At 52.7% G+C, this 21716-nt stretch overlaps 2 protein-coding genes and 1 long non-coding RNA gene across 5 annotated transcripts; 1 reads left to right on the top strand and 2 right to left on the bottom strand.

Annotated features, from left to right (window-relative positions):
* Nucleotides 1–646: 646 nt before the first annotated feature.
* HSD17B10 (hydroxysteroid 17-beta dehydrogenase 10) lies at nt 647–8743 on the bottom strand. The gene is made up of 6 exons (XM_054654234.2): nt 8620–8743; nt 8353–8517; nt 6017–6181; nt 4332–4460; nt 2742–2850; nt 647–1083 (listed from the first exon to the last, which is right to left on the bottom strand). The coding sequence occupies exons 1-6, from the start codon at nt 8641–8643 to the stop codon at nt 893–895; spliced, it is 783 nt and encodes a 260-aa protein (XP_054510209.2). The 5' UTR covers nt 8644–8743; the 3' UTR covers nt 647–892.
* A 1164-nt stretch (nt 8744–9907) lies between these two features.
* Nucleotides 9908–21716, top strand: PFKFB1 (6-phosphofructo-2-kinase/fructose-2,6-biphosphatase 1). 3 transcript variants are annotated; one of them, XM_077172560.1, is made up of 14 exons: nt 9949–10243; nt 11044–11169; nt 11260–11356; nt 11454–11520; nt 11661–11735; nt 14115–14171; nt 15871–15992; nt 16601–16808; nt 18184–18345; nt 19900–20004; nt 20077–20206; nt 20295–20357; nt 21407–21471; nt 21599–21716. In XM_077172560.1, exons 1-14 carry the CDS (start codon nt 10216–10218, stop codon nt 21656–21658), a joined length of 1365 nt encoding a protein of 454 aa, XP_077028675.1. In that variant the 5' UTR covers nt 9949–10215; the 3' UTR covers nt 21659–21716. The 3 variants fall into 3 exon arrangements, with proteins under 3 accessions (XP_077028677.1, XP_077028675.1, XP_077028676.1); XM_077172561.1 differs by having other exon boundaries at nt 9984–10243; nt 18184–18330; XM_077172562.1 differs by lacking the exons at nt 20077–20206; nt 20295–20357; nt 21407–21471; nt 21599–21716 and having other exon boundaries at nt 9908–10243; nt 19900–20072.
* LOC143692293 (uncharacterized) lies at nt 16542–17640 on the bottom strand. The gene is made up of 2 exons (XR_013180195.1): nt 17108–17640; nt 16542–16973 (listed from the first exon to the last, which is right to left on the bottom strand). It is a non-coding gene; the product is annotated as an uncharacterized LOC143692293 (long non-coding RNA).

The following is a 21716-nucleotide window of genomic DNA, read 5'->3' as shown; positions in this document are numbered from 1 at the left end:
GGGGGGTCCCCAAATTGAGGGGGCGGGCTCAGGATGGAGCCCCCCAAACCTGAGCAGGGGTTTGAGCGTCCTCATGGTCACAATCCTGGAGTTTGTCCCCAAATCCTCCTTGGGTGTCCCCAAATCCTTGGGAGTTCCCATTTACTGGGGGTTGTGTCCACTCAGGGGGGACTCAAGGGGGTCCCCAAATTGAGGGGGAGGCTCAGGATGGACCCCCCCAAACCTGAGCAGGGCTTTGAGTGTCCTCATGACCACAATCCTAGGGTTTGTCCCCAAATCCTTGGGTGTCCCCACTTTTGGGGGGGGGGTCATGTCCACTCAGAGGGGCTTCAGGGGGTCCCCAAACCCGGGGGGGAGTCAGGATGGTTCCCCCCAAACTTGAGCAGGGGTTGGAGTGTCCTCATGGCCACAATCCTGGGGTTTGTCCCCAAATCCTCCTTGGGTGTCCCCAAATCCTTGGTGTCCCCAAATCCTTGGGTGTCCCCAGATCCTTGGGTGTCCCCAAATCCTTGGGTGTCCCCAATCCTTGGTGTCCCCAAATCCTTAGGTGTCCCCAAATCCTTGGTGTCCCCAAATCCTTGGGAGTTCCCAAATCCTTGGTGTCCCCAAATCCTTAGGTGTCCCCAAATCCTTGGTGTCCCCAAATCCTTGGGTGTCCCCAAATCCTTGGGAGTTCCCACTTTTGGGATGGGTTGTGTCCACTCAGTGTCCACTCAGGGGGGTTGTGTCCCCTCAGGACCCTCAGGACAAAGTGTCCCCACTGTGTCCCCAATCCTTGTCCCCACAGCGTTGGAGTGTCCCCGTTGATCCTCGCAGCGATCTCTCCGTCACCTCTCCCACCCCAAATTTTTGGGGTTCCCCCACATTTTGGGGTTCCCCCGGATTTTGGGGCTCACGGCTGCATCCTCAGGGCCCCGTCCAGCCTCACCACCTCGCCGTTGATCATGGGGTTCTCGGCCAGGGCCTGCACCAGGTGAGCGAATTCCGAGGGGTCCCCGAGGCGGGACGGGAACGGCACCTGCTGGCCCAGGAACTTCCGAACCTTCTCGGGCAGCCCGGCCAGGAGAGGGGTGGAGAACAGCCCTGAAAAAGTGGAGAAAAAAATGTCTATTTTATTTGATTTTTTAATTATTTAATTTAATTTTTATTTTTATTTTATTGTGTTTGTAAAATTTTATTTATTTCTATTTTATTGTATATTTGAAAATTTATTTTATTTATTTTATTTTAATTTTATTTCTTAATTTTTATTTTATGTTTTTTATTTTATTTATTTTTTATTTTATTTATGTTATTCATTTTTTATTTGATTTATATTTTTATTTTATTTATTTTTTATGTTATTTATCTTATTCATTTTTCATTTAATTTATTTTTTATTTCATTTATTTAATTTATTTATTTTATTTTATTTTATTTATTGTATTTTTAAAATTTAGTTTATTTTATTTATTTTCTTAATTTTTATTTTATGTTTTTTATTTTATTTATATTTTTATTTCTTTTTTATGTTATTTATCTTATTCATTTTTTATTTAATTTATTTTTTATTTCATTTATTTTATTTTTAAATTTTATTTTATTTTATTTATTTCTTTTTAAAATTTATTTGTTTTTTTTTTAATTTTAAAATTTTATGGTTTTCTATTTCATTTTATTTATTTATTTAATTTATTTTTTATTTAATTTATTTTTTATTTTATTTAGTAAAAGTGCATTTATTTTGATTATCATTGGACGGGACCAAAGGATTTCATCTCTACATTTGGTAGCTGTATCCCCCTCTCTCTCTCTCTTTCTTTTCTCTCTTTTTTTTTATCTCTTTCTCTCTCTTTCTTATCTTTTTCTCTCTCTTTCTTATCTTTTTCTCTCCCTCAATCCCTCTATCACATTTCACTGCACCCATCCAATAAAAATCCATTTATTTTGATTATCACTGCAAACCCCTTGGTTTTCTCTCTTTCATATCTTTTTCTCTCTCTTTCTTATCTTTTTCTCTCTCTTTCTTATCTTTTTCTCTCCCTCAATCCCTCTATCACATTTCATACACCCATTCAATAAAAATCCATTTATTTTGATTATCACTGCAAACCCCTTGGTTTTTTCTCTCTTTTTCATATCTTTTTCTCTCTCTTTCTCTCTCTTTTCTCTCTCTTATTTTTTTCTCTCTCTTTCTTATTTTTTTCTCTCTTTTTCTTATCTTTTTCTCTCTCTTTCTTACCTTTTTCTCTCCCTCAATCCCTCTATCACATCTCACTGTGCCCATCCAATAAAATTACATTTATTTTGATTATCACTGCAAACCCCTTGTTTTTCTCTCTCTTTCATATCTTTTTCTCTCTCTTTCTCTCTCTTTTCTCTCTCTTTTTTCTCTCTCTTTCTTATCTTTTCCTCTCCCTCAATCCCTCTATCACATCTCATTCAACAAAATTACATTTATTTTGATTATCACTGCAAACCCCTTGTTTTTCTCTCTTTCTCTTTTTCTCTCTCTTTCTTATCTTTTTCTCTCTTTTTCTTATCTTTTCCTGTCCCTCAATCCCTCTATCACATCTCATTCAATAAAATTACATTTATTTTGATTATCACTGCAAACCTCCTGCACCATCTCAGGTTGTTTTTTCACCCCCTGAGATCAAACCCACAAACCACCAGCAAGGACAGCTCAGAACCGAGCTCCCCTTGCCCTCGCCTCCCTCGGGTGTCCCCAGGTGTCCCCAGGTGTCCCCAGGTGTCCCCACCTGGCGCGATGGTGACCACGCGGATGCCCAGCGGTGCCAGGTCGCGGGCGATGGGCAGGGTCATGCCCACGATGCCGCCCTTGGAGGCCGAGTAGGCGGCTTGGCCAACCTGTGGGGAGGTGAAACTGTGATTTTAGGGTTGATTTTTGGATCCTTCCCTCTGATAATTCTCTGCCCAGGTGTGTCAGTTTATATTAAAAAAAAAAAAAAATATATATATATATAATATAATATAATATAATATAATATAATATAATATAATATAATATAATATAATATAATATAATATAATATAATATAATATAATATAATATAATATAATATAATATTATAGTATATTATAGTATATTATAGTATATTATAGTATAGTATATTATAGTATAGTATAGTATATTATAGTATAGTATGTTATAGTACACTATAGTATATTATAGTATATTATAGTATATTCATTATATACAATTATATTATATTATATACAATTAATATATCATATCATAATCATAAATATAATCTATATTATTGTAATATATCATATTATATATTATATCATATATTATAATAATATATATTATATAGGATACATTATATCATATAATATCTATTATTATATATGATATATAATACTATAGTATATTATTATATATTCTTTATAATATATAGTATATATTATTACAATATTCCAAGTATAATACATCATATAAAATACTAAAAATAATATAATATAATATAATATAATATAATATAATATAATATAATATAATATAATATAATATAATATAATATAATATAATATAATATAATATAATATAATATAATTAATATAATATATTAATACCTGTCCTTCCCCCTCCCAGCACTGCCCATCAGTCCTGGATGTTGGGAGGGATGAAAGTTTGACAAAAAAAGGATGAAAGTTTTACAAGGAAGGATGAAAGTCACTAAAAGTTAATATATCACAGTTTAAACTAGAAGTTGTTTTTCCAGTTTTCTTGCAGTGGAAAATTCTGAGACCTTTTTTTCTACTTGCACCTTTGCTGACTTGTTTGCCTGTGCTATCTTAATACACCAGAACCAATCTGTAACTTAACTTTTATCTATAATTTATCATAATATAATATACTATAATATACTATTATTATATTATATTGTAATATATTGTAATATAATATAATATAATATAATATAATATAATGTAATATAATATATTATAATATACTATAATATATAACTACTATAACATATATAATATACTATGAATATTACCATATTCATGTTATTCTCCAATCACTAAAAGTTAATATATTACAGTTCAACACCACAGATCCAACTGGCCAAAAGCATTTTTGGGGTGAAACACCACAAATCCAGCTGGCCAAAAGTGTTTTTTGGGGTGAAATCACCACAGTTGCCACTTTTTGGTCAAGCACCAAGGGCCCTACAAGCTCAGGCACATCCCGTCTGCAATATTGGAATTATTCCTGCAATATTGGAATTATTCCTGCAATATTGGAATTATTCCAATAGTGGGGGGGTGGTGGGGTTTCTGGAAGGTTCTCTGACCCCCTGGTGGCCCCCGGGGTCACTCACCTGCCCCTCGAAGGCGGCCACGCTGGCGGTGTTGACCACGAGGCCGCGGTGGCCGTCGGCGTCCGGCTTGTTGCGGCTCATGAGCTGCGCGCTCAGGCGGATCACGTTGAAGGTGCCCACCAGGTTCACCTGGATTTGGGGAGGGGGATTTGGGGAGGGGGGGATTGTGGGGGGCCACCAAACCCTGATGGTGCCCTCACAGCACCGGGTGTTGTGGTGGGAACGCCCCGAGGTCCCACATCTACAGGTACGGCATTGATCAGGGCCAAGCCATTGATCATCACCCATTGATGAGGTCATCCCCTCATTGACCATTGACCAAGTCATCCACCTATTGATCATCCACCCACTGACCAGGTCATCCACACCATTACCCAGGTCATCCCCTCATTGACCAGGTCACCCATCCATTGACCAGGTCATCCACACCACTGACCAGGTCATCCCCTCATTGACCATTGACCAAGTCATTCGCCCATTGACCATTCATGCCATTGACCATCCATGCCATTGACGAGGTCATCCACGCCATTGATCAGGTCATCCATCCATTGACCAGGTCATCCATGCCACTGACCAAGTCATTCACCCCACTGACCAGGTCATCCACCCATTGACCATCCACACCATTGACCAGGTCATCCCCTCATTGACCAGGTCACCCATCCATTGACCAGGTCATCCACCCATTGATGAGGTCATCCCCTCACTGACCAGGTCATCCCCTCATTGACCATTGACCAAGTCATCCACCCATTGATCATCCACCCATTGACCAGGTCATCCACGCCATTGATGAGGTCATTCGCCCATTGACCATCCACGCCATTGACCAGGTCACCCATCCATTGACCAGGTCATTTACCCACTGCCCAGATCATCCACACCATTGAACAGGTCATCCATCCATTGACCAGGTCATCCACACCATTGATGAGGTCATCCACCCATTGATCATCCACACCATTGACCATCCACCCATTGACCAGGTCATTTACCCACTGCCCAGGTCATCCATGCCATTGACCAGATCATCCACCCCATTGACCAGAGACCCCCTTCATTGACCAGGTCATCCATCCATTGACCAGGTCATCCACACCATTGACCCGGTCATCTACACCATTGACCAGGTCATCCATCCATTGATCATCCACACCATTGACCAGGTCATCCCCTCATTGACCAGGTCATCCATCCATTGATCATCCGTCCATTGACCAGGTCTTCTACACCATTTACGAGGTCATCCATCCATTGATCATCCACACCATTGACCAGGTCATCCATGCCACTGACCAGGTCATCCACCCATTGACCATCCCCTCATTGACCAAGTCATCCATCCATTGATCATCCATCCATTGACCGGGTCATTTACCCACTGCCCAGGTCATCTACACCATTGACCAGGTCATCCACACCATTGACCAGGTCATCCATCCATTGACCAGGTCATCCACACCACTGACCAGGTCATCCACGCCATTGACCAGATCGTCCACCCCATTGACCAGAGACCCCCCCTCACTGACCAGGTCACCACCCACTGACCAGATCCTCCACACCATTGACCACAGACCTCCCTTACCCACCCCACTGACCCCAGACCCCCCCATCCCACCAGCCCGAGCCCCCCATCCCACCCAGACCCCCCCACCCCACCACCCCGAGCCCCCACTGACGTTGATGACCCTCTGGAAGTCCTCCAGGTCATGCACTTTGTCCTTCTTGCTGTTGTAGGTCTTGACGGCGATGCCGATGCCGGCGCAGTTCACGGCCAGGTCCAGGCGGCCAAACTTCTTCTGGGCCACGCCCAGCGCCGCGCTCACCTCCTCAGGAGAGGTCACCTGGGGGTGTCACCGAGGGGGGGGTCACCATTGGGGTCACACTGGGATGTGTCACCACTGGGGTCACCACTGGGGTCACCCTGGGGCATGGCTGGAGGGGTCAAGGTGGTCCCAAATCGAGGGGTGGCCAAAGCAGCCCCCACCTCCTCAGGTGAGGTCACCTGGGGCCAATGGGGCTGTGTTGGGTGGGGGATGTCACCAGAGGGGACAAGGACAAGGTGGGATGTCACCAGCAAGGTCAAGGTGACCTTGGCTCCTCGTTCAAGGTCACGCTGGGCCCAGGTTGAGGAGGGCGGGGGATGTCACCTGTGGGGTCAGGGTGGTTCCAAATCGAGGGGATGGCCAAGGTAGCCCCCACCTCCTTGGGACAGGTCACCTGGGGGTGTCACCATTGGGGTCACCAGGGGGGTGTCACCACTGGGGTCACCCTGGGATGTGTCATCACTGGGGTCACCCTGGGATGTGTCACCACTGGGGTCACCCTGGGATGTGTCATCACTGGAGTCACCACCTGGGTCACCTTGGGACGTGGCTGAAAGGGTCAAGGTGGTCCCAAATTGAGGGGGTGGCCAAGGTGGCCCCCACCTCCTCAGGTGAGGTCACCTGGGGACAGGGGGGGCTGTCACCAGAGGGGACAAGGACAAGGTGGGATGTCACCAGCAAGGTCAAGGTGACCTTGGATCCTCGGTCAAGGTCACGCTGGGCCCAGTTTGAGCAGGGGGAGGGGCGAGGTTGTCCCCACCTCCTTGGCCAAGGTCACCTGTGGGGTCATCCCCCATCAAGGTGGGATGTCACCTGAGAGGTCAAAGGTCACCAGGGGGGGGTGGTCCCACACTCAGGGCTAATGTCACCAATGAGGGGGGGGGTCAGGTGACCACGTGTGGATGTCACCAAGAGGGGCGGGGTCACAGTGGCCACGGGTGGATGCCACCAACGGGAGGGTCAAGGTGGCCACGTGTCAAGGGGGGATGTCACCGGCTGTGTCGGGGGGGATGTCACTGGTGGGGGTGTCCCCATGTCGGGGGGGGGTGTCCCCGTGTTGGGGGGCTGTCCCCATGTCCGGGGGCTGTCCCCATGTCCGGGCGGTGTCCCCATGTCCAGTGGGTGTCCCCATGTCCAGTGGCTGTCCCCATGTCTGTGGTGTGGTCCCCATGTCCAGGGGGTGTCCCCATGTCCGGGGGGTTTCCCCATGTCCGGGGTGTGTCCCCATGTCGGGGGGTGTCCCCATGTCCGGGGGGGGTGTCCCCATGTCCAGTGGCTGTCCCCATGTCTGGGGTGTGTCCCCATGTCCAGTGGGTGTCCCCATGTCCGGGGGGTGTCCCCATGTCCGGGGGGTTTCCCCATGTCCAGTGGCTGTCCCCATGTCCGGGGGGTGTCCCCATGTCTGTGGTGTGGTCCCCATGTCCGGGGGGTGTGTCCCCATGTCCAGTGGCTGTCCCCATGTCGGGGGTGTCCCCATGTCCGGGGCGGTGTCCCCATGTCGGGGGTGTCCCCATGTCCAGTGGCTGTCCCCATGTCGGGGCTGTCCCCATGTCCGGGGGTGGGGTGTCCCCATGTCTGTGGTGTGGTCCCCATGTCCGGGGTGTCCCCATGTCCGGGGTGTGTCCCCATGTCCGGGCGGTGTCCCCATGTCTGGGGTGTCCCCATGTCCGGGCGGTGTCCCCATGTCCGGGGTGTGTCCCCATGTCCGGGGGGTGTCCCCATGTCCAGTGTGTGTCCCCATGTCCGGGGGGGGTGTCCCCATGTCCGGGGTGTGTCCCCATGTCCAGTGGGTGTCCCCATGTCCGGGGGGGTGTCCCCATGTCCAGTGGCTGTCCCCATGTCCGGGGGGGATGTCCCCATGTCCGGGGTGTGTCCCCATGTCCGGGGGGGATGTCCCCATGTCCGGGGTGTGTCCCCATGTTGGGGGGTGTCCCCATGTCCGGGGGGTGTGTCCCCATGTCAGGAGTGGCGTCACTGATGTCCCCATGTCCGGGGGGGCTGTCCCCATGTCCAGTGGGTGTCCCCATGTCCGGGGGCTGTCCCCATGTCCGGGGGGTGTCCCCATGTCCAGTGGCTGTCCCCATGTCCGGGCGGTGTCCCCATGTCCGGGCGGTGTCCCCATGTCGGGGGGTGTCCCCGCCGTCCCCGCTGTCCCGCAGCGCCCCCAGCCCGGTGCCCCCGGTGCTCACGTCGGCGGGGGTGAAGGCGCAGCTCTCCCCGAGCTCCCGGGCCAGCTCGGCGCCCCCGGACGAGGGCAGGTCCAGCAGCAGCACCCGCGCCCCCCGCTCCAGCAGCCGCTCCACCGTGGCCCGGCCCAGCCCGGAGCCGCCGCCGGTCACCAGCGCCACCGAGCCCTGCGGGAGGACGGGGAGAGGGAGACACGGAGGGGTCGGTGAGGATGGGGGGGAGACCCCTCCTCAAATAGCCCCGAGGGGAGTGCGGGGGGGTCCCGGTACCTGCACGGTGCGGATCGCCGCCATCGCCGCCAATGGGAACCGGGGGAGGAACCGGGGGAGGAACCGGGGGAGGAACCGGGGGGAGGAACCGGGGGAGGAACCGGGGGGAGGGAGAGGAGGAGGGAGAGGGGCGGGGAGGAAGAGGAAGAGGGGGGGACAAGGGAGGAAGAGGGAGGGAGAGGGAGGGAAAGGGGGAGGGACAAAGGAGGGAGAGGGAGGGACAGGGGAGGGATAAAGGAGGGAGAGGGAGGGACAGGGGAGGGATAAAGGAGGGACAGGGGAGGGAGAGGAGGGGAGAGGGGAGGAAGAGGGGGAGGGAAAGGAGGAGGAAGAGGGAGGGACGGGGAGGAAGAGGAGGGGAGAGGGAAGGGACAAAGGAGGGAGAGGGGAGGGAGAGGGAGGGACCGGGGAGGGAGAGGGGGAGGGAAAGGAGGAAGAGGGAGGGACGGGGGAGGAAGAGGAGGGGAGAGGGAAGGGATAAAGGAGGGACGGGGGTGGAGAGGGAGGGACCGGGGAGGGAGAGGAAAGGGCGGGGAGGGAGAGGGAGGGACCGGGGAGGGACCGGGGAGGGAGAGGGAGGGACCGGGGAAGGAGAGGGAGGGACCGGAGAAAGCCCCGGGAGGGACCGGGGAAGGACCCGGGGGACACCGAGGGGAGGGACCGGGGGTTGGGCCAAAGGAGGGACCGGGGGGACACCGGGGGGACACCGGGGGTGGCACCGGGGGTGGCACCGGGGGACACGAGCGGGGAATCCCGGGGGGAAGGGCGCGGGACAAGGGGGTTCCCCCAGATCGATTGGGGGGGGGCCCAGGGGGTGTCCGAGGCATCGAGGGTCCCCCAGAATGGCCGGGGGGGGTCAGAGGTGTCCGAAGGGTCCCATTTTGGGGGGGTCTCATCTCCTTTTCCTCCTCGTTCCCAGGACTGAAGACCCCAAAATTGGGACCCCCATTATAAAGTGACAGCATTGAGACATTTACGGGAGGGGGACCCCAAAAAAAGGGGATGGGGACACTGAGGGGACACTGAGGGGACACAATCCGCTCCTCAGGGGGGTGGGATTTGGGGAATAATCCCCCCCCCAAATTAGGGACTCCCCCCAGAAGACAAAATCGGAAAGGGTTAAAAATGGGGGTTTGAAAAGGGAGATCCTAAAAATGGGGGTCTTAAAAGAAAAGGGGGGGGTCCTAAAAGAACTGGGGGTCCCAAAAAAGGGGGGGATCCCTCTGAAAAAAGGGGGGGGGGGTCCTAAAAATGGGGGTCCTAAAAATGGGGGTCCTAAAAAAAAAAAGGGGGGGGAAGCGTCCTCAAAGAAAGGGGTTCCCAAAAACGGGGGGGTCCCTAAAGAAAGAGGGGTCCCAAAAAAGAAGGGGGTCCCAAAAATAACGGGGGGGGGGGTTTTATATCCCCATTTCAGGACCCCCCCCCCCCAAAGGGTGACAGGGTCAGGTCCCCACGGGGGTGGCCCCGCTGTCCCCCCCCCGTGTCCCCTGTCCCCTCCCATTGGTGGGGAGCCAGGGTTTAAAATTACCTGCGACCTTCTCGGGGGGCACCAAAAACACCGGCCGGGCCCCCCCCCCCCCTCCCCGCGCCCCAAAAATGGAGGAGAAATCCCCCAAAATCCCAGGTAGGAGGGACAAGGAGTGGATTTTAATTTTTTTTTTTTTTTTAACAGTGACAACGGGGACATTGAAAGGGGCGGGGGGGCACAGGCAAGAGGGACATGGCGGCGACATCGGAGCGGCTCATAAGGACCCCCCCACCCCGAAAATAAAGATAAAAATAATAAAAATAAATTTGGGGGCTGTTTTTGTACCCCTGGAGTGAGATTGGGGTGCGGGATTTGAGGGGGGGGGGGCAGAGATTTGAGATGAGGGCGAAAATTCCCTTTCCCCCCCCCAAAAAAATACCCTTAGGGGGAGATTTCCCTTTGCAGGGCAGCAATTGCTTAAAAATCGCTTTAAAAAGCAAATTTTTAACCCAAATTTGGGGTTCAGGAAAGATTTAGGGGTACAAAAAAAAAATTTGGGGATTTTTGGGGGGGAGTTTGAATTTGGGGGGGGAAAGGAGGGGGAAAATTTCCCCCCCCCAAACAGCCTTAGGGGGGAATTTTCCCATTCAGGGCAGGTATTTTACCCCCAAAATCGGGATTTTGGGGGTGCAGGAGGAATTTGGGGTACAAAAACCAATTTGGGGATTTCTGGGGTGAGTTTGAATTTGAAGGGGGGGGAGACAGATTTGAGATGAGGAAAAAAAAATCCCCCCACCCAAAACACCCCTTAGGTGGGGGAATTTTCCCATTCAGGACAAGTTTTTCATACCAAAATCGGGATTTTGGGGGTGCAGGATGAATTTAGGGGTACAAAAACCAAATCAGGATTTCCGAGGGGGGGTTAAAATTTTTTAAATTTCTTTTCTCCCCCCCAGCCTGCGTTCCCCAGTTCACCAACTGCCCCACCATGGTGATCCTGGTGGGGTTACCTGCCCGAGGCAAAACCTACATCTCCCGAAAACTCACCCGCTACCTCAACTGGATCGGCACCCCCACCCGAGGTGAGCCATTTTTGGGGTGGGGATCCCCCCAAAAAATTTTGTGGGAGGGTCCTAAACCCTCTCAACCCCTCCCGCGGGGTTTTCCTGCAGTGTTCAACGTGGGCGAGTACCGCAGGGAAGCCGTGCCCAACTACAAAAATTACGAATTTTTCCGGCACGATAACCCCGAGGGGGTGGAAATTCGAAGGTTAGAAGGGGAAATTTTTTTTTGGGGCGGGGGGATTTTGGGGTGTTTTTTTTTTTTAGGGGAATTTTTCGGAGCTAAACCCCCCCAAAATTTCCAGGCACTGCGCTCTGGCTGCGCTGAAGGATGTGAGAACCTACCTGAGCTCTGAGGAGGGGCAGGTGGCGGTGAGAGACCCCTCCCCAAATTAAAAAAATAATTAAAAAAAAAATTAAAAATTAACGCCTTAATGGGCGAATTTCACCCCAAAATATTTGTGGGAGGGGATGGTGTTCAAATTTGTCCCCCCAATTTTTTCCCAAAAAAGGTTTTTGATGCCACCAACACCACGCGGGAGCGGCGGGAGGTGATCCTGGAGTTCGCCAAGGAAAACGGGTACAAGGTGGGATTTGGGGGGTCCCGGCGGGGTTTTGGGGGGTCCGGGGGGATTTTGGGGGGTCCTGGGGGATTTTAGGGGAATAGTGAAGAATTTTTGGGGGGACCTCGAGGAATTTTGGGGGATCATGAGGGATTTAGAGAGGGTCATGAGGGATTTTGAGGAATTCTTGGGGGGTCGTGAGGAGTTTTGGGGGGGATCGTGAGGGATTTTGGGGGGTGTTGAGGAATTTGGGAGCAATTTTGGGAAGGGTCTTGAGGAATTTTTGGGGATCATTAAGAATTTGGGGGGGTCTTGAGGGGTTTTTGGGGGGTTCCTGAGGGGTTTTGGGAGGGTCGTGAAGAATTTTGAGGAAATTTTGGGGGTTGTGAGGAGTTTTGGGGGGATCGTGAGGGATTTTGGGGGGATCGTGAGGGATTTTGGGGGGTGTTGAGGAATTTGGGAGCAATTTTGGGGAGGGTCTTGAGGAATTTTGGGGGGTCGTTAAGAATTTGGGGGGGATCTTGAGGGGTTTTGGGGGGGGTCTTGAGGGTTTTTTGGGGGGTTCCTGAGGGGTTTTGGGAGGGTCGTGAGGAATTTTGAGGAAATTTTGGGGGTTGTGGGGAGTTTTGGGGGGATCTTAAGGGATTTTGGGGGGATCTTGATGAATTTGGGGGGGGGGGGGTCGTGAGGAGTTTTGGGGGTGTCTTGAGGGATTTAGAAAGGGTCAGGAGGAATTTTGAAGAATTTTTTGGGGAGTCGTGAGGAATTTGGGGGGGGAATTTTGAGGGGGTCATAAGGAATTTTGGGAGGGTCGTGAGGAAAATTGTGGAATTTTGGGGGGATCGTGAGGGATTTTTGGGGGGTGTTGAGGAATTTGGGAGCAATTTTGGGAAGGTTTTGAGGAATTTTGGGGGGTCGTTAAGAATTTGGGGGGGTCTTGAGGGGTTTTTGGGGGGTTCCTGAGGGGTTTTGGGAGGGTCGTGAGGAATTTTGAGGAAATTTTGGGGATTGTGAGGAGTTTTGGGGGCTCGTGATGAGTTTTGGGGGGATCGTGAGGGATTTTGGGGGGGTTTGAGGAATTTAGGAGAAATTTTGGGGGAGGTCTTGAGGAATTTAGGGGATCGTTAAGAATTTGGGGGAGTCTTGAGGGGTTTTGGGGGGGGGGGGTCTTGAGGGTTTTTTGGGGGGTTCCTGAGGGGTTTTGGGAGGGTCGTGAGGAATTTTGAGGAAATTTTGGGGGTTGTGGGGAGTTTTGGGGGGCTCTTAAGGGATTTTGGGGGGATCTTGATGAATTTTTGGGGGGGGGGGTCGTGAGGAGTTTTGGGGGGTCTTGAGGGATTTAGAAAGGGCCAGGAGGAATTTTGAAGAATTTTTGGGGGTCATGAGGAATTTGGGGGGGAATTTTGAGGGGGTCATAAGGAATTTTGGGAGGGTCGTGAGGAGTTTTGGGGGCTCGTGAGGAGTTTGGGGGGGATCTTGAGGGATTTTGGGGGGGTGTTGAGGAATTTGGGAGCAATTTTGGGGAGGGTCTTGAGGAATTTTGGGGGGTCGTTAAGAATTTGGGGGGGTCTTGAGGAGTTTTTGGGGGGTTCCTGAGGGGTTTTGGGAGGGTCATGAGGAATTTTGAGGAAATTTTGGGGGTTGTGAGGAGTTTTGGGGGCTCGTGAGGAGTTTTGGGGGAATCGTGAGGGATTTTGGGGGGGTTTGAGGAATTTAGGAGAAATTTTGGGGGAGGTCTTGAGGAATTTAGGGGATCGTTAAGAATTTGGGGGGGTCTTGAGGGGTTTTGGGGGGGGGGTCTTGAGGGTTTTTTGGGGGGTTCCTGAGGGGTTTTGGGAGGGTCATGAGGAATTTTGAGGAAATTTTGGGGGTTGTGGGGAGTTTTGGGGGGGTCTTAAGGGATTTTGGGGGATCTTGATGAATTTTGGGGGCCCGTGAGGAGTTTTGAGGGGGTCTTGAGGAGTTTTGGGGGGTCGTGAAGAATTTTTGGGGGGTCTTGAGGGATTTAGAAAGGGTCAGGAGGAATTTTGAAGAATTTTTTGGGGAGTCGTGAGGAATTTGGGGGGGAATTTTGAGGGGGTCATAAGGAATTTTGGGAGGGTCGTGAGGAAATTTGTGGAATTTTTGGGGGGGGGTCGTGAGGAGTTTTGGGGGTTTCCTGAGGAATTTTGGGGGGGTTCTGGGGGATTTTGGGCATCGAGAGGATTTTCTGGGGGGGTCATGAGGGATTTTGGGGGGGTTGTGAGAGATTTTGGGGGGGTAGTGGCACCATGGGTGCCACAGCATGGGTGGGTGACGGTTTGGGGGTGTCACAGCAGGGGATGGTGGCACCGATTTGGGGGTGTCACATCAAGGGGTGGTGGCACCGATTTGGGGGTGTCACCTGTCCCCCCTCACCCCCAGGTCCTGTTTGTGGAGTCCATCTGTGACGACCCCACCATCATCGAGGAGAACATCAAGGTGAGACCCTGGGCTGTGACAATGGGACATGGAGGTGACAATTGAGGCCTGGAGGTGACAACTGGGACCTGGAGGTGACAATGGGGACATGCGGGTGAAAATGGGGACCTGGAGGTGACAACAGGGACATGGAGGTGACAGCTGGGGCCTGGAGATGACAACTGAGGCTGGGAGGTGACAACTGAGGCCTGGAGGTGACAACAGGGACATGGAAGTGACAACTGGGGCTGGGAGGTGACAACTGAGGCCTGGAAGTGACAACTGGGGCTGGGAGGTGACAACTGAGGCCTGGAGGTGACAACAGGGACATGGAGGTGACAGCTGGGGCCTGGAGATGACAACTGAGGCTGGGAGGTGACAATTGAGGCCTGAAGGTGACAATGGGGGCCTGGAGATGACAGTGGGGACCTGGAGGTGCCAAGTGGAGCCGGGAAATGAAAATTGAGGCCTGGAGGTGACAACTGAGGCCTGGATGTGAAAATTGAGGCCTAAAGGTGACAAGTGGGACCTGGAGGTGAAAATGGGGACATGGAGGTGACAACTGAGGCCTGGGGGTGACAACTGGGACCTGAAGGTGACAGCTGGGGCTGGGAGGTGACAACTGAGGCCTAGATGTGACAACAAGGACCTGGAGGTGACAACTGAGGCCTGGGGGTGAAAATGGGGACATGGAGGTGACAGCTGGGGCTGGGAAATGACAATTGAGGCTTGAAGGTGACAACTGGGATCTGGAGGTGACAATGGGGACATGGAGGTGACAACTGGAGCTGGGAGGTGACAACAAGGACCTGGAGGTGACAACTGAGGCCTGGAGGTGACAGCTGAAGCCATGAGGTGACAACTGGAGCCTGAGGGTGACAGCTGGGACTTGGAGGTGACAACAAGGACCTGAGGGTGACAGTTGTGGCTGGGAGGTGACAACAAGGACCTGTTTGGACCTACCTGCGCCCACCTGCACCCACCTGTCCCCACCTGCACCCACCTGGACCCACCTGTGCCCACCTGCACCCACCTGTGCCCCCCTATCCCCACCTGAGCCCACCTGCGCCCACCTGTGCCCCCCTATCCCCACCTGCACCCACCTGCACCCACCTGTGTGGACCCACCTGAACCCACATGCACCCACCTGTGCTCCCCTGCACCCACCTGTGCCCCCCCATCCCCACCTGCACCCACCTGTGTGTACCCACCTGCACCCACCTGTGCTCCCCTGCACCCACCTGTGTGTACCCACCTGCACCTACCTGTGCTCCCCTGAACCCACCTGAACCCACCTGTGCCCACCTGCACCCACCTGTGCCCACCTGCACCCACCTGTGCCCCCCTATCTCTACCTGCACCCACCTGAACCCACCTGCACCCACTTGGAGCCACCTGTCCCCACCTGCACCCACCTGTGCCCCTCTATCCCCACCTGCACCCACCTGCACCCACCTGTGTGGACCCACCTGAACGCACCTGCACCCACCTGCACCCACCTGTGTGTACCCACCTGCACCCACCTGTGCTCCCCTATCCCCACCTGCACCCACCTGTGCCCACCTGCACCCACCTGTGTGTACCCACCTGCACCCACCTGTGCTCCCCTGCACCCACCTGCACCCACCTGTGTGTACCCACCTGCACCCACCTGTGCTCCCCTGTGCCCACCTGCGCCCACCTGTGCCCCCAAGCCCCTTTTCCTCCGCCACCGCTGCAGCAAGTGAAGCTGAGCAGCCCCGATTACCGGGGCCGCGGGCAGGACGAGGCCGTGGCCGATTTCCTGCAGCGCATCGAGTGCTACAAGGCCACCTACGAGCCCCTGGACGACGAGCTGGACAGGTGAGAGCCCCAAAAACACCCCAGGATCGCTCTGGGCTCTGGGAGAAAATCAAAAATGGGATGGGATGGATTTTATGAATGCTCACAGCCCCAAACCCCCTCAGTGGGCTGTGATACATCAAGAATTTCGACGTGGGGCTGCGCTGCCTGGCGGGCTCTGGGGAGGTGCTGGGGGACATCCTGAATTCTGACAATTTCATTTTATTTTTTTATTTTTTATTTTTATTTTTTAATTTTTTAATTTTTTTTTTATTTTATTATTATTTTTTATTTTATTTTAAAATTTTTTTATTTATTTATTTCTTTATTTTTAATTTTTAAAATTTTTCATTTTTTATTTATTTTTATTTTATTGATTTATTTTATTTTATTTTTTCTTTTGATTTTTAAAATCTTTATTTTATGGATTTTTTTAACTTTTTGACTTTTATTTTTATTTTTAAAAATTTTATTTTAATTTCTTATTTTATTTATTTATTTATTATTTATTTTATTTTTTCTTTTATTTCATTATTTTTCTTATTTAATTTTTCTTATTCATTTTCATTCTTTATTTTAATTTTGGATTTTTATTGATGGATTGATTTTGTTTTGCCAAACCCCCTCAGTGCTCTGTCCTACATCAAGATTTTCGACGTGGGGCTGCGCTACCTGGCCAACCGCGTGCAGGGCCACGTGCAGAGCCGCACCGTGTATTACCTGATGAACATCCACGTCACGCCCAGGACCATCTACCTGAGCCGCCACGGCGAGAGCCAGCTCAACCTGCGCGGCCGCATCGGGGGGGACTCGGCCCTGTCACCCCGGGGCCAGCAGGTGAGGTCACCTTGTGGGGACACACCTGGGGGACACAGGGACATCCCCAAACACCTGTCAGGTGGGGTCAGAGCCAGCTCAACCTGCGCGGCCTCACTGGGGGGGACTCGGCGCTGTCACCCCGAGGGCAGCAGGTGAGGTGACAGCCAGGTGTGAGGGACACACCTGGGGGATGTTGGGATGTCCCCTCATGGGGAACAGGTGGGGTCAGAGCCAGCTCAACCTGCGCGGCCGCATCGGCGGCGACTCGGCCCTGTCACCCCGGGGCCAGCAGGTGAGGTCACCTAGTGGGGACACACCTGGGGGATGTGGGGATGTCCCCATGTGGGTACCTGGTGGGGTTCAGGGGGTCAGAGCCAGCTCAACCTGCGCGGCCGCATTGGGGGGGACTCGGCCCTGTCACCCCGGGGGCAGCAGGTGAGGTCACCTTGTGGGGACACACCTGGGGGACACAGGGACATTCCCTCATGGGGAACAGGTGGGGTCAGAGCCAGCTCAACCTGCGCAGCCGCATCGGTGGCGACTCAGCCCTGTCACCCCGGGGCCAGCAGGTGAGGTGACAGCCAGGTGTGAGGGACACACCTGGGGGACACAGGGACATCCCCTCATGGGGAACAGGTGGGGTCAGAGCCAGCTCAACCTGCGCGGCCGCATCGGGGGGGACTCGGCCCTGTCACCCCGGGGCCAGCAGGTGAGGTCACAGCCAGGTGTGCAGGGACTCACCTGGGGGACACAGGGACATCCCCTCATGGGGAACAGGTGGGGTCAGAGCCAGCTCAACCTGCGCGGCCGCATCGGGGGGCACTCCGCGCTGTCACCCCATGGGCGACAGGTGAGGTCACAGCCAGGTGTGCAGGGACACACCTGGGGGACACAGGGACATCCCTTCACAGCCACCAGGTGGGGTGTCAGAGCCAGCCAGGTGTGCAGGGACACACCTGGGGGATGTCCCCTTGTGAGGAACAGGTGGGGCCACACCTGGGGACAAAGCGACACACCTGGGGGACACAGGGACACACCTGGGGGACACACCTGGGGGACACAGGGACATCCCATCACAGCCACCAGCTGGGACAGGTGACCCGTGGGGGGCGGTGCTACACGAGGCCACATCCACCAGCACCACAAGGCGGAGCCAACCAACCAAACCACACCCACAAAGGGGGCGTGGCTTAGCCCACACTCCCTGCTATGGGATGGGACAGACGACCTGTGGGGGCGGTGCTACACGAGGCCACACCCACCAGTCCATCAACCAAACCACACCCACAAAGGGGGCGTGGCTTAGCCCACACTCCCCGCTACGGGGCGCGGGCTGTGCCCAGCGGGACGGACGGACAGGCAAGGCCACGCCCCTGTCCCCGCCCCTCCGCAGTACGCGCAGGCGCTGTCGCGGTTCATCCGCAGCCAGAACATCCCCGAGCTGAAGGTGTGGACGAGCCACATGAAGAGAACGATCCAGACGGCCGAGGCGCTGGGCGTGCCCTACGAGCAGTGGAAGGCGCTCAACGAGATCGACGCCGTGAGCCACGCATGGGTCTGGGGGCGCTGGAATGGGTTTGGGGTCGTTTAGGGGCCGCTGAAATCCATTTGGGGTCGTTTTGGGGCCGCTGGAATCCATTTGGGGTCGCTTAGGAGCTGCTGAAATCCATTTGGGGTCGTTTAGGGGCTGCTGAAATCCATTTGGGGTCGTTTAGGGGCCGCTGGAATCCATTTGGGGTCGTTTAGGGGCCGCTGGAATCCATTTGGGGTCGTTTTGGGGTTGCTGGATTTGGAGTCACTGGAATTTATTTGGCGTCATTTAGGGGTCTCTGGAATGGATTTGGGGCCATTTGGGGTCACTGAAATCCATTTGGGGCTGCTGAAATTTCTTTGGGGTCGCTGGAACTCGTTTGGGGTCATTGGAATCCGTTTGGAATCAACGAAATCCATTTGGGGTATTCAGGGTCACTGAAATCCATTTGGGGCCGCTGAAATCCATTTGGGGCTACTGAAATTCATTTGGGGTAATTTGGGGACATTTAGGCGTCGCTGAAATCCATTTGGGGTCGTTTAGGGGCTGCTGGAATTAAGTTGGAGTCACTGGAATTTATCTGGGGACATTTAGGGGTCTCTGGAATTTGTCTGGGGTCACCGGAATGGATTTGGGGCCACTTGGGGTCACTGAAATCAATTTGGGGTTGCTGAAATTTATTTGGGGTCACTGGAACTCGTTTGGGGTCATTGGAATCCGTTTGGAATCAACGAAATCCATTTGGGGTATTTAGGGTCACTGAAATCCATTTGGGGCCGCTGAAATTCATTTGGGGTAATTTGGGGTCATTTAGGGGCTGCTGGAATTCATTTGGGGTCGTTTAGGGGCTGCTGGAATCCATTTGGGGTCGTTTTGGGGTTGCTGGATTTGGAGTCACTGGAATTTATTTGGCATCATTTAGGGGCCTCTGGAATGGATTTGGGGCCATTTGGGGTCACTGAAATCCATTTGGGGCTGCTGAAATTTCTTTGGGGTCACTGGAACTCGTTTGGGGTCATTGGAATCCGTTTGGAATCAACGAAATCCATTTGGGGTATTTAGGGTCACTGAAATCCATTTGGGGCTGCTGAAATTCATTTGGGGTCATTTGGGGTCACTGAAGTTCATTTGGGGTCATTTCGGGGTCACTGGAATCCATTTGGGGCAATTTGGGGCCACTGAAATCCATTTGAGGTCACTGGAATCCATTTGGGACCACTGAAATTCATTTGAGGCAATCTGGGGTCATTTTGGGACATTTGGGGCTGTTTGGGGTAATTCTGGGGCCGTTTGTGGTAATTTTGGTGCCATTTCAAGTAATTTGTGGTAATTTTCGGGGCCAATTTGGGGTCACTCGGGGTCCTTTTGGTGCCATCTGTGGTAATTTCGGGGTCTTTTTGGTGCCATTTGTGGTAATTTTGGTGCCATTTGTGGTAATTTTGGGGCCAATTTGGGGTCACTCGGGGTCCTTTTGGTGCCATTTGTGGTAATTTTGGTGCCATTTGTGGTAATTTCAGGGCCAATTTGGGGTCACTCGGGGTCCTTTGGGTGCCATTTGATGTCCCCACTGTCCCTCAGGGCGTGTGTGAGGAGATGACCTACGAGGAGATCCAGGAGCGCTACCCCAAGGAGCTGGCGCTGCGCGACCAGGACAAATACCGCTACCGCTACCCCAAAGGCGAGGTACCCCCCCAAAATCCCCCCCAAAAACCCCCCAAAAAATAATCTAGGGACCCTCCTGAACCCCCTCCCCAGTCCTACGAGGACCTGGTGCAGCGGCTGGAGCCGGTGATCATGGAGCTGGAGCGGCAGGAGAACGTTCTGGTGGTGTGCCACCAGGCTGTCATGCGCTGCTTGCTGGCTTATTTCCTGGACAAGAGCGCAGGTGAGGCCTTGGGGACACCTTGGGGACATCTTGGGGACGGCCCAGAGCTGCTGTGCCCACCTGGTTTTTGTTAAAACCCCCGGCCCAGATGAGCTGCCCTACCTCAAGTGTCCCCTGCACACGGTGCTGAAGCTGACCCCGGTGGCTTATGGTGAGTGTCACCCCAAAAATGGGAGTGTGACCCCCCCCAGATTTGGGGACAATTCCTCCCAAAACGGGGATTTGTGTCCCTTCCAGAACTGGGGACAATTTCTTCCAGAAAGGGGATTTGTGTCCCTCCCCAAAATGGGGACAATTCCCCCCAAAAGAGGATTTGTGTTCCTTCCAGAATTGGGGACAGTTCCTCCCAAAATGGGGATTTGTGTCCCTCCCCAAAATGGGGACAATTCCCCCCAAAAATGGGGATTTGTGTCCCATCCCAAAATGGGGACAATTCCCCCCAAAAAGAGGATTTGTGTCCCTTCCAGAATTGGGGACAATTTCTTCCAGAAAGGGGATTTGTGTCCCACCCCAAAATGGGGACAATCCCCTTGTGTACCACCCCAGATTTGGGGACAATTCCCCCCAAAACAGGGATTTGTGTCCCTTCCAGAATTGGGGACAATTCCCCCAAAAATGGGGATTTGTGTCCCTCCCCAGAATGGGGACAATTCCTCCCAAAAAAGGATTGTCCCCCACTGTGTCCCTCCCCAAAATGGGGACAAATCCCCCCAAAAAGAGGATTTGTGTTCCTTCCGGAATTGGGGACAATCCCCCCAAAAAGGGACTGTCCCCCACCTCAAAATGGGGACAGTTCCCCCCAAAATGGGGACAGTTCCCCCCAAAAAGGGATTGTCCCCCACTGTGTCCCACCCCAAAATGGGGATAATTCCCCCCAAAAAGGGACTGTCCCCACTGTGTCCCACCCCAAAATGGGGACAATTCCTCCCAAAAAGGGGATTTGTGTTCCTCCCAAGAAATGGGGATAATTCCCCCCAAAAAGGAATTGTCCCCACTGTGTCCCACCCCAAATTGGGGACAATTCCCCCAAAAAAGGGGATCTGTGTTCCTTCCAGAATTGGGGACAATTCCTCCCAAAAAGGGGATTTGTGTCCCACCCCAAAATGGGGACAGTTCCCCCCAAAAAGGGATTGTCCCCACTGTGTCCCACCCCAAAATGGGGACAATCCCCCCAAACTCTCCCTTCCTGCCCTGGCCCAGGCTGTGAGGTCGAGCCCATCTTCCTCAACATTGAGGCCGTGAACACCCACCGGGCCCGACCCCAGGTGAGAGCCCCTCTCCCCAAATCCCCCCCAAAAAGAGGGTGCAGACCTCAATAACCCCCCCTAAATAACTGAGGAGGGGGTTACATTTTGGGAAGATCCCCCAAAACCCCACATTTTCACCCCACAGAACGTCGACATCAACCGCACCGCGGCCGACGCCCTCAACACCGTCCCCGAGCACTTTTGAGGGGTCCCCCTGGGGAAAAGGGGAGCCCCCACCCCAAAATTAAACCTTGTACAACCCA

The sequence above is a fragment of the Agelaius phoeniceus genome, chromosome 38, assembly GCF_051311805.1.
Source record: "Agelaius phoeniceus isolate bAgePho1 chromosome 38, bAgePho1.hap1, whole genome shotgun sequence".
NCBI classification, from domain to species: Eukaryota; Metazoa; Chordata; class Aves; order Passeriformes; family Icteridae; genus Agelaius; species Agelaius phoeniceus.
This window is presented reverse-complemented; position numbering and strand designations above follow the sequence as displayed.

Bases quoted from the DNA above. Each gene is read 5' to 3' on its own strand.
- HSD17B10 (XM_054654234.2), bottom strand. From the start codon at position 8,643: ATGGCGGCGATCCGCACCGTGCAG. The intron at 8,518-8,619 runs GTACCGGGACCC...GTCCTCCCGCAG, and splicing joins CGGCGATCCGCACCGTGCAG to GGCTCGGTGGCGCTGGTGAC. The intron at 2,851-4,331 runs GTGAGTGACCCC...ACCTCCCCACAG, and splicing joins TGGCCGCCTTCGAGGGGCAG to GTTGGCCAAGCCGCCTACTC.
- PFKFB1 (XM_077172560.1), top strand. From the start codon at position 10,216: ATGGAGGAGAAATCCCCCAAAATCCCAG. The intron at 11,521-11,660 runs GTGAGAGACCCC...TTCCCAAAAAAG, and splicing joins CTGAGGAGGGGCAGGTGGCG to GTTTTTGATGCCACCAACAC. The intron at 20,358-21,406 runs GTGAGTGTCACC...GCCCTGGCCCAG, and splicing joins GCTGACCCCGGTGGCTTATG to GCTGTGAGGTCGAGCCCATC.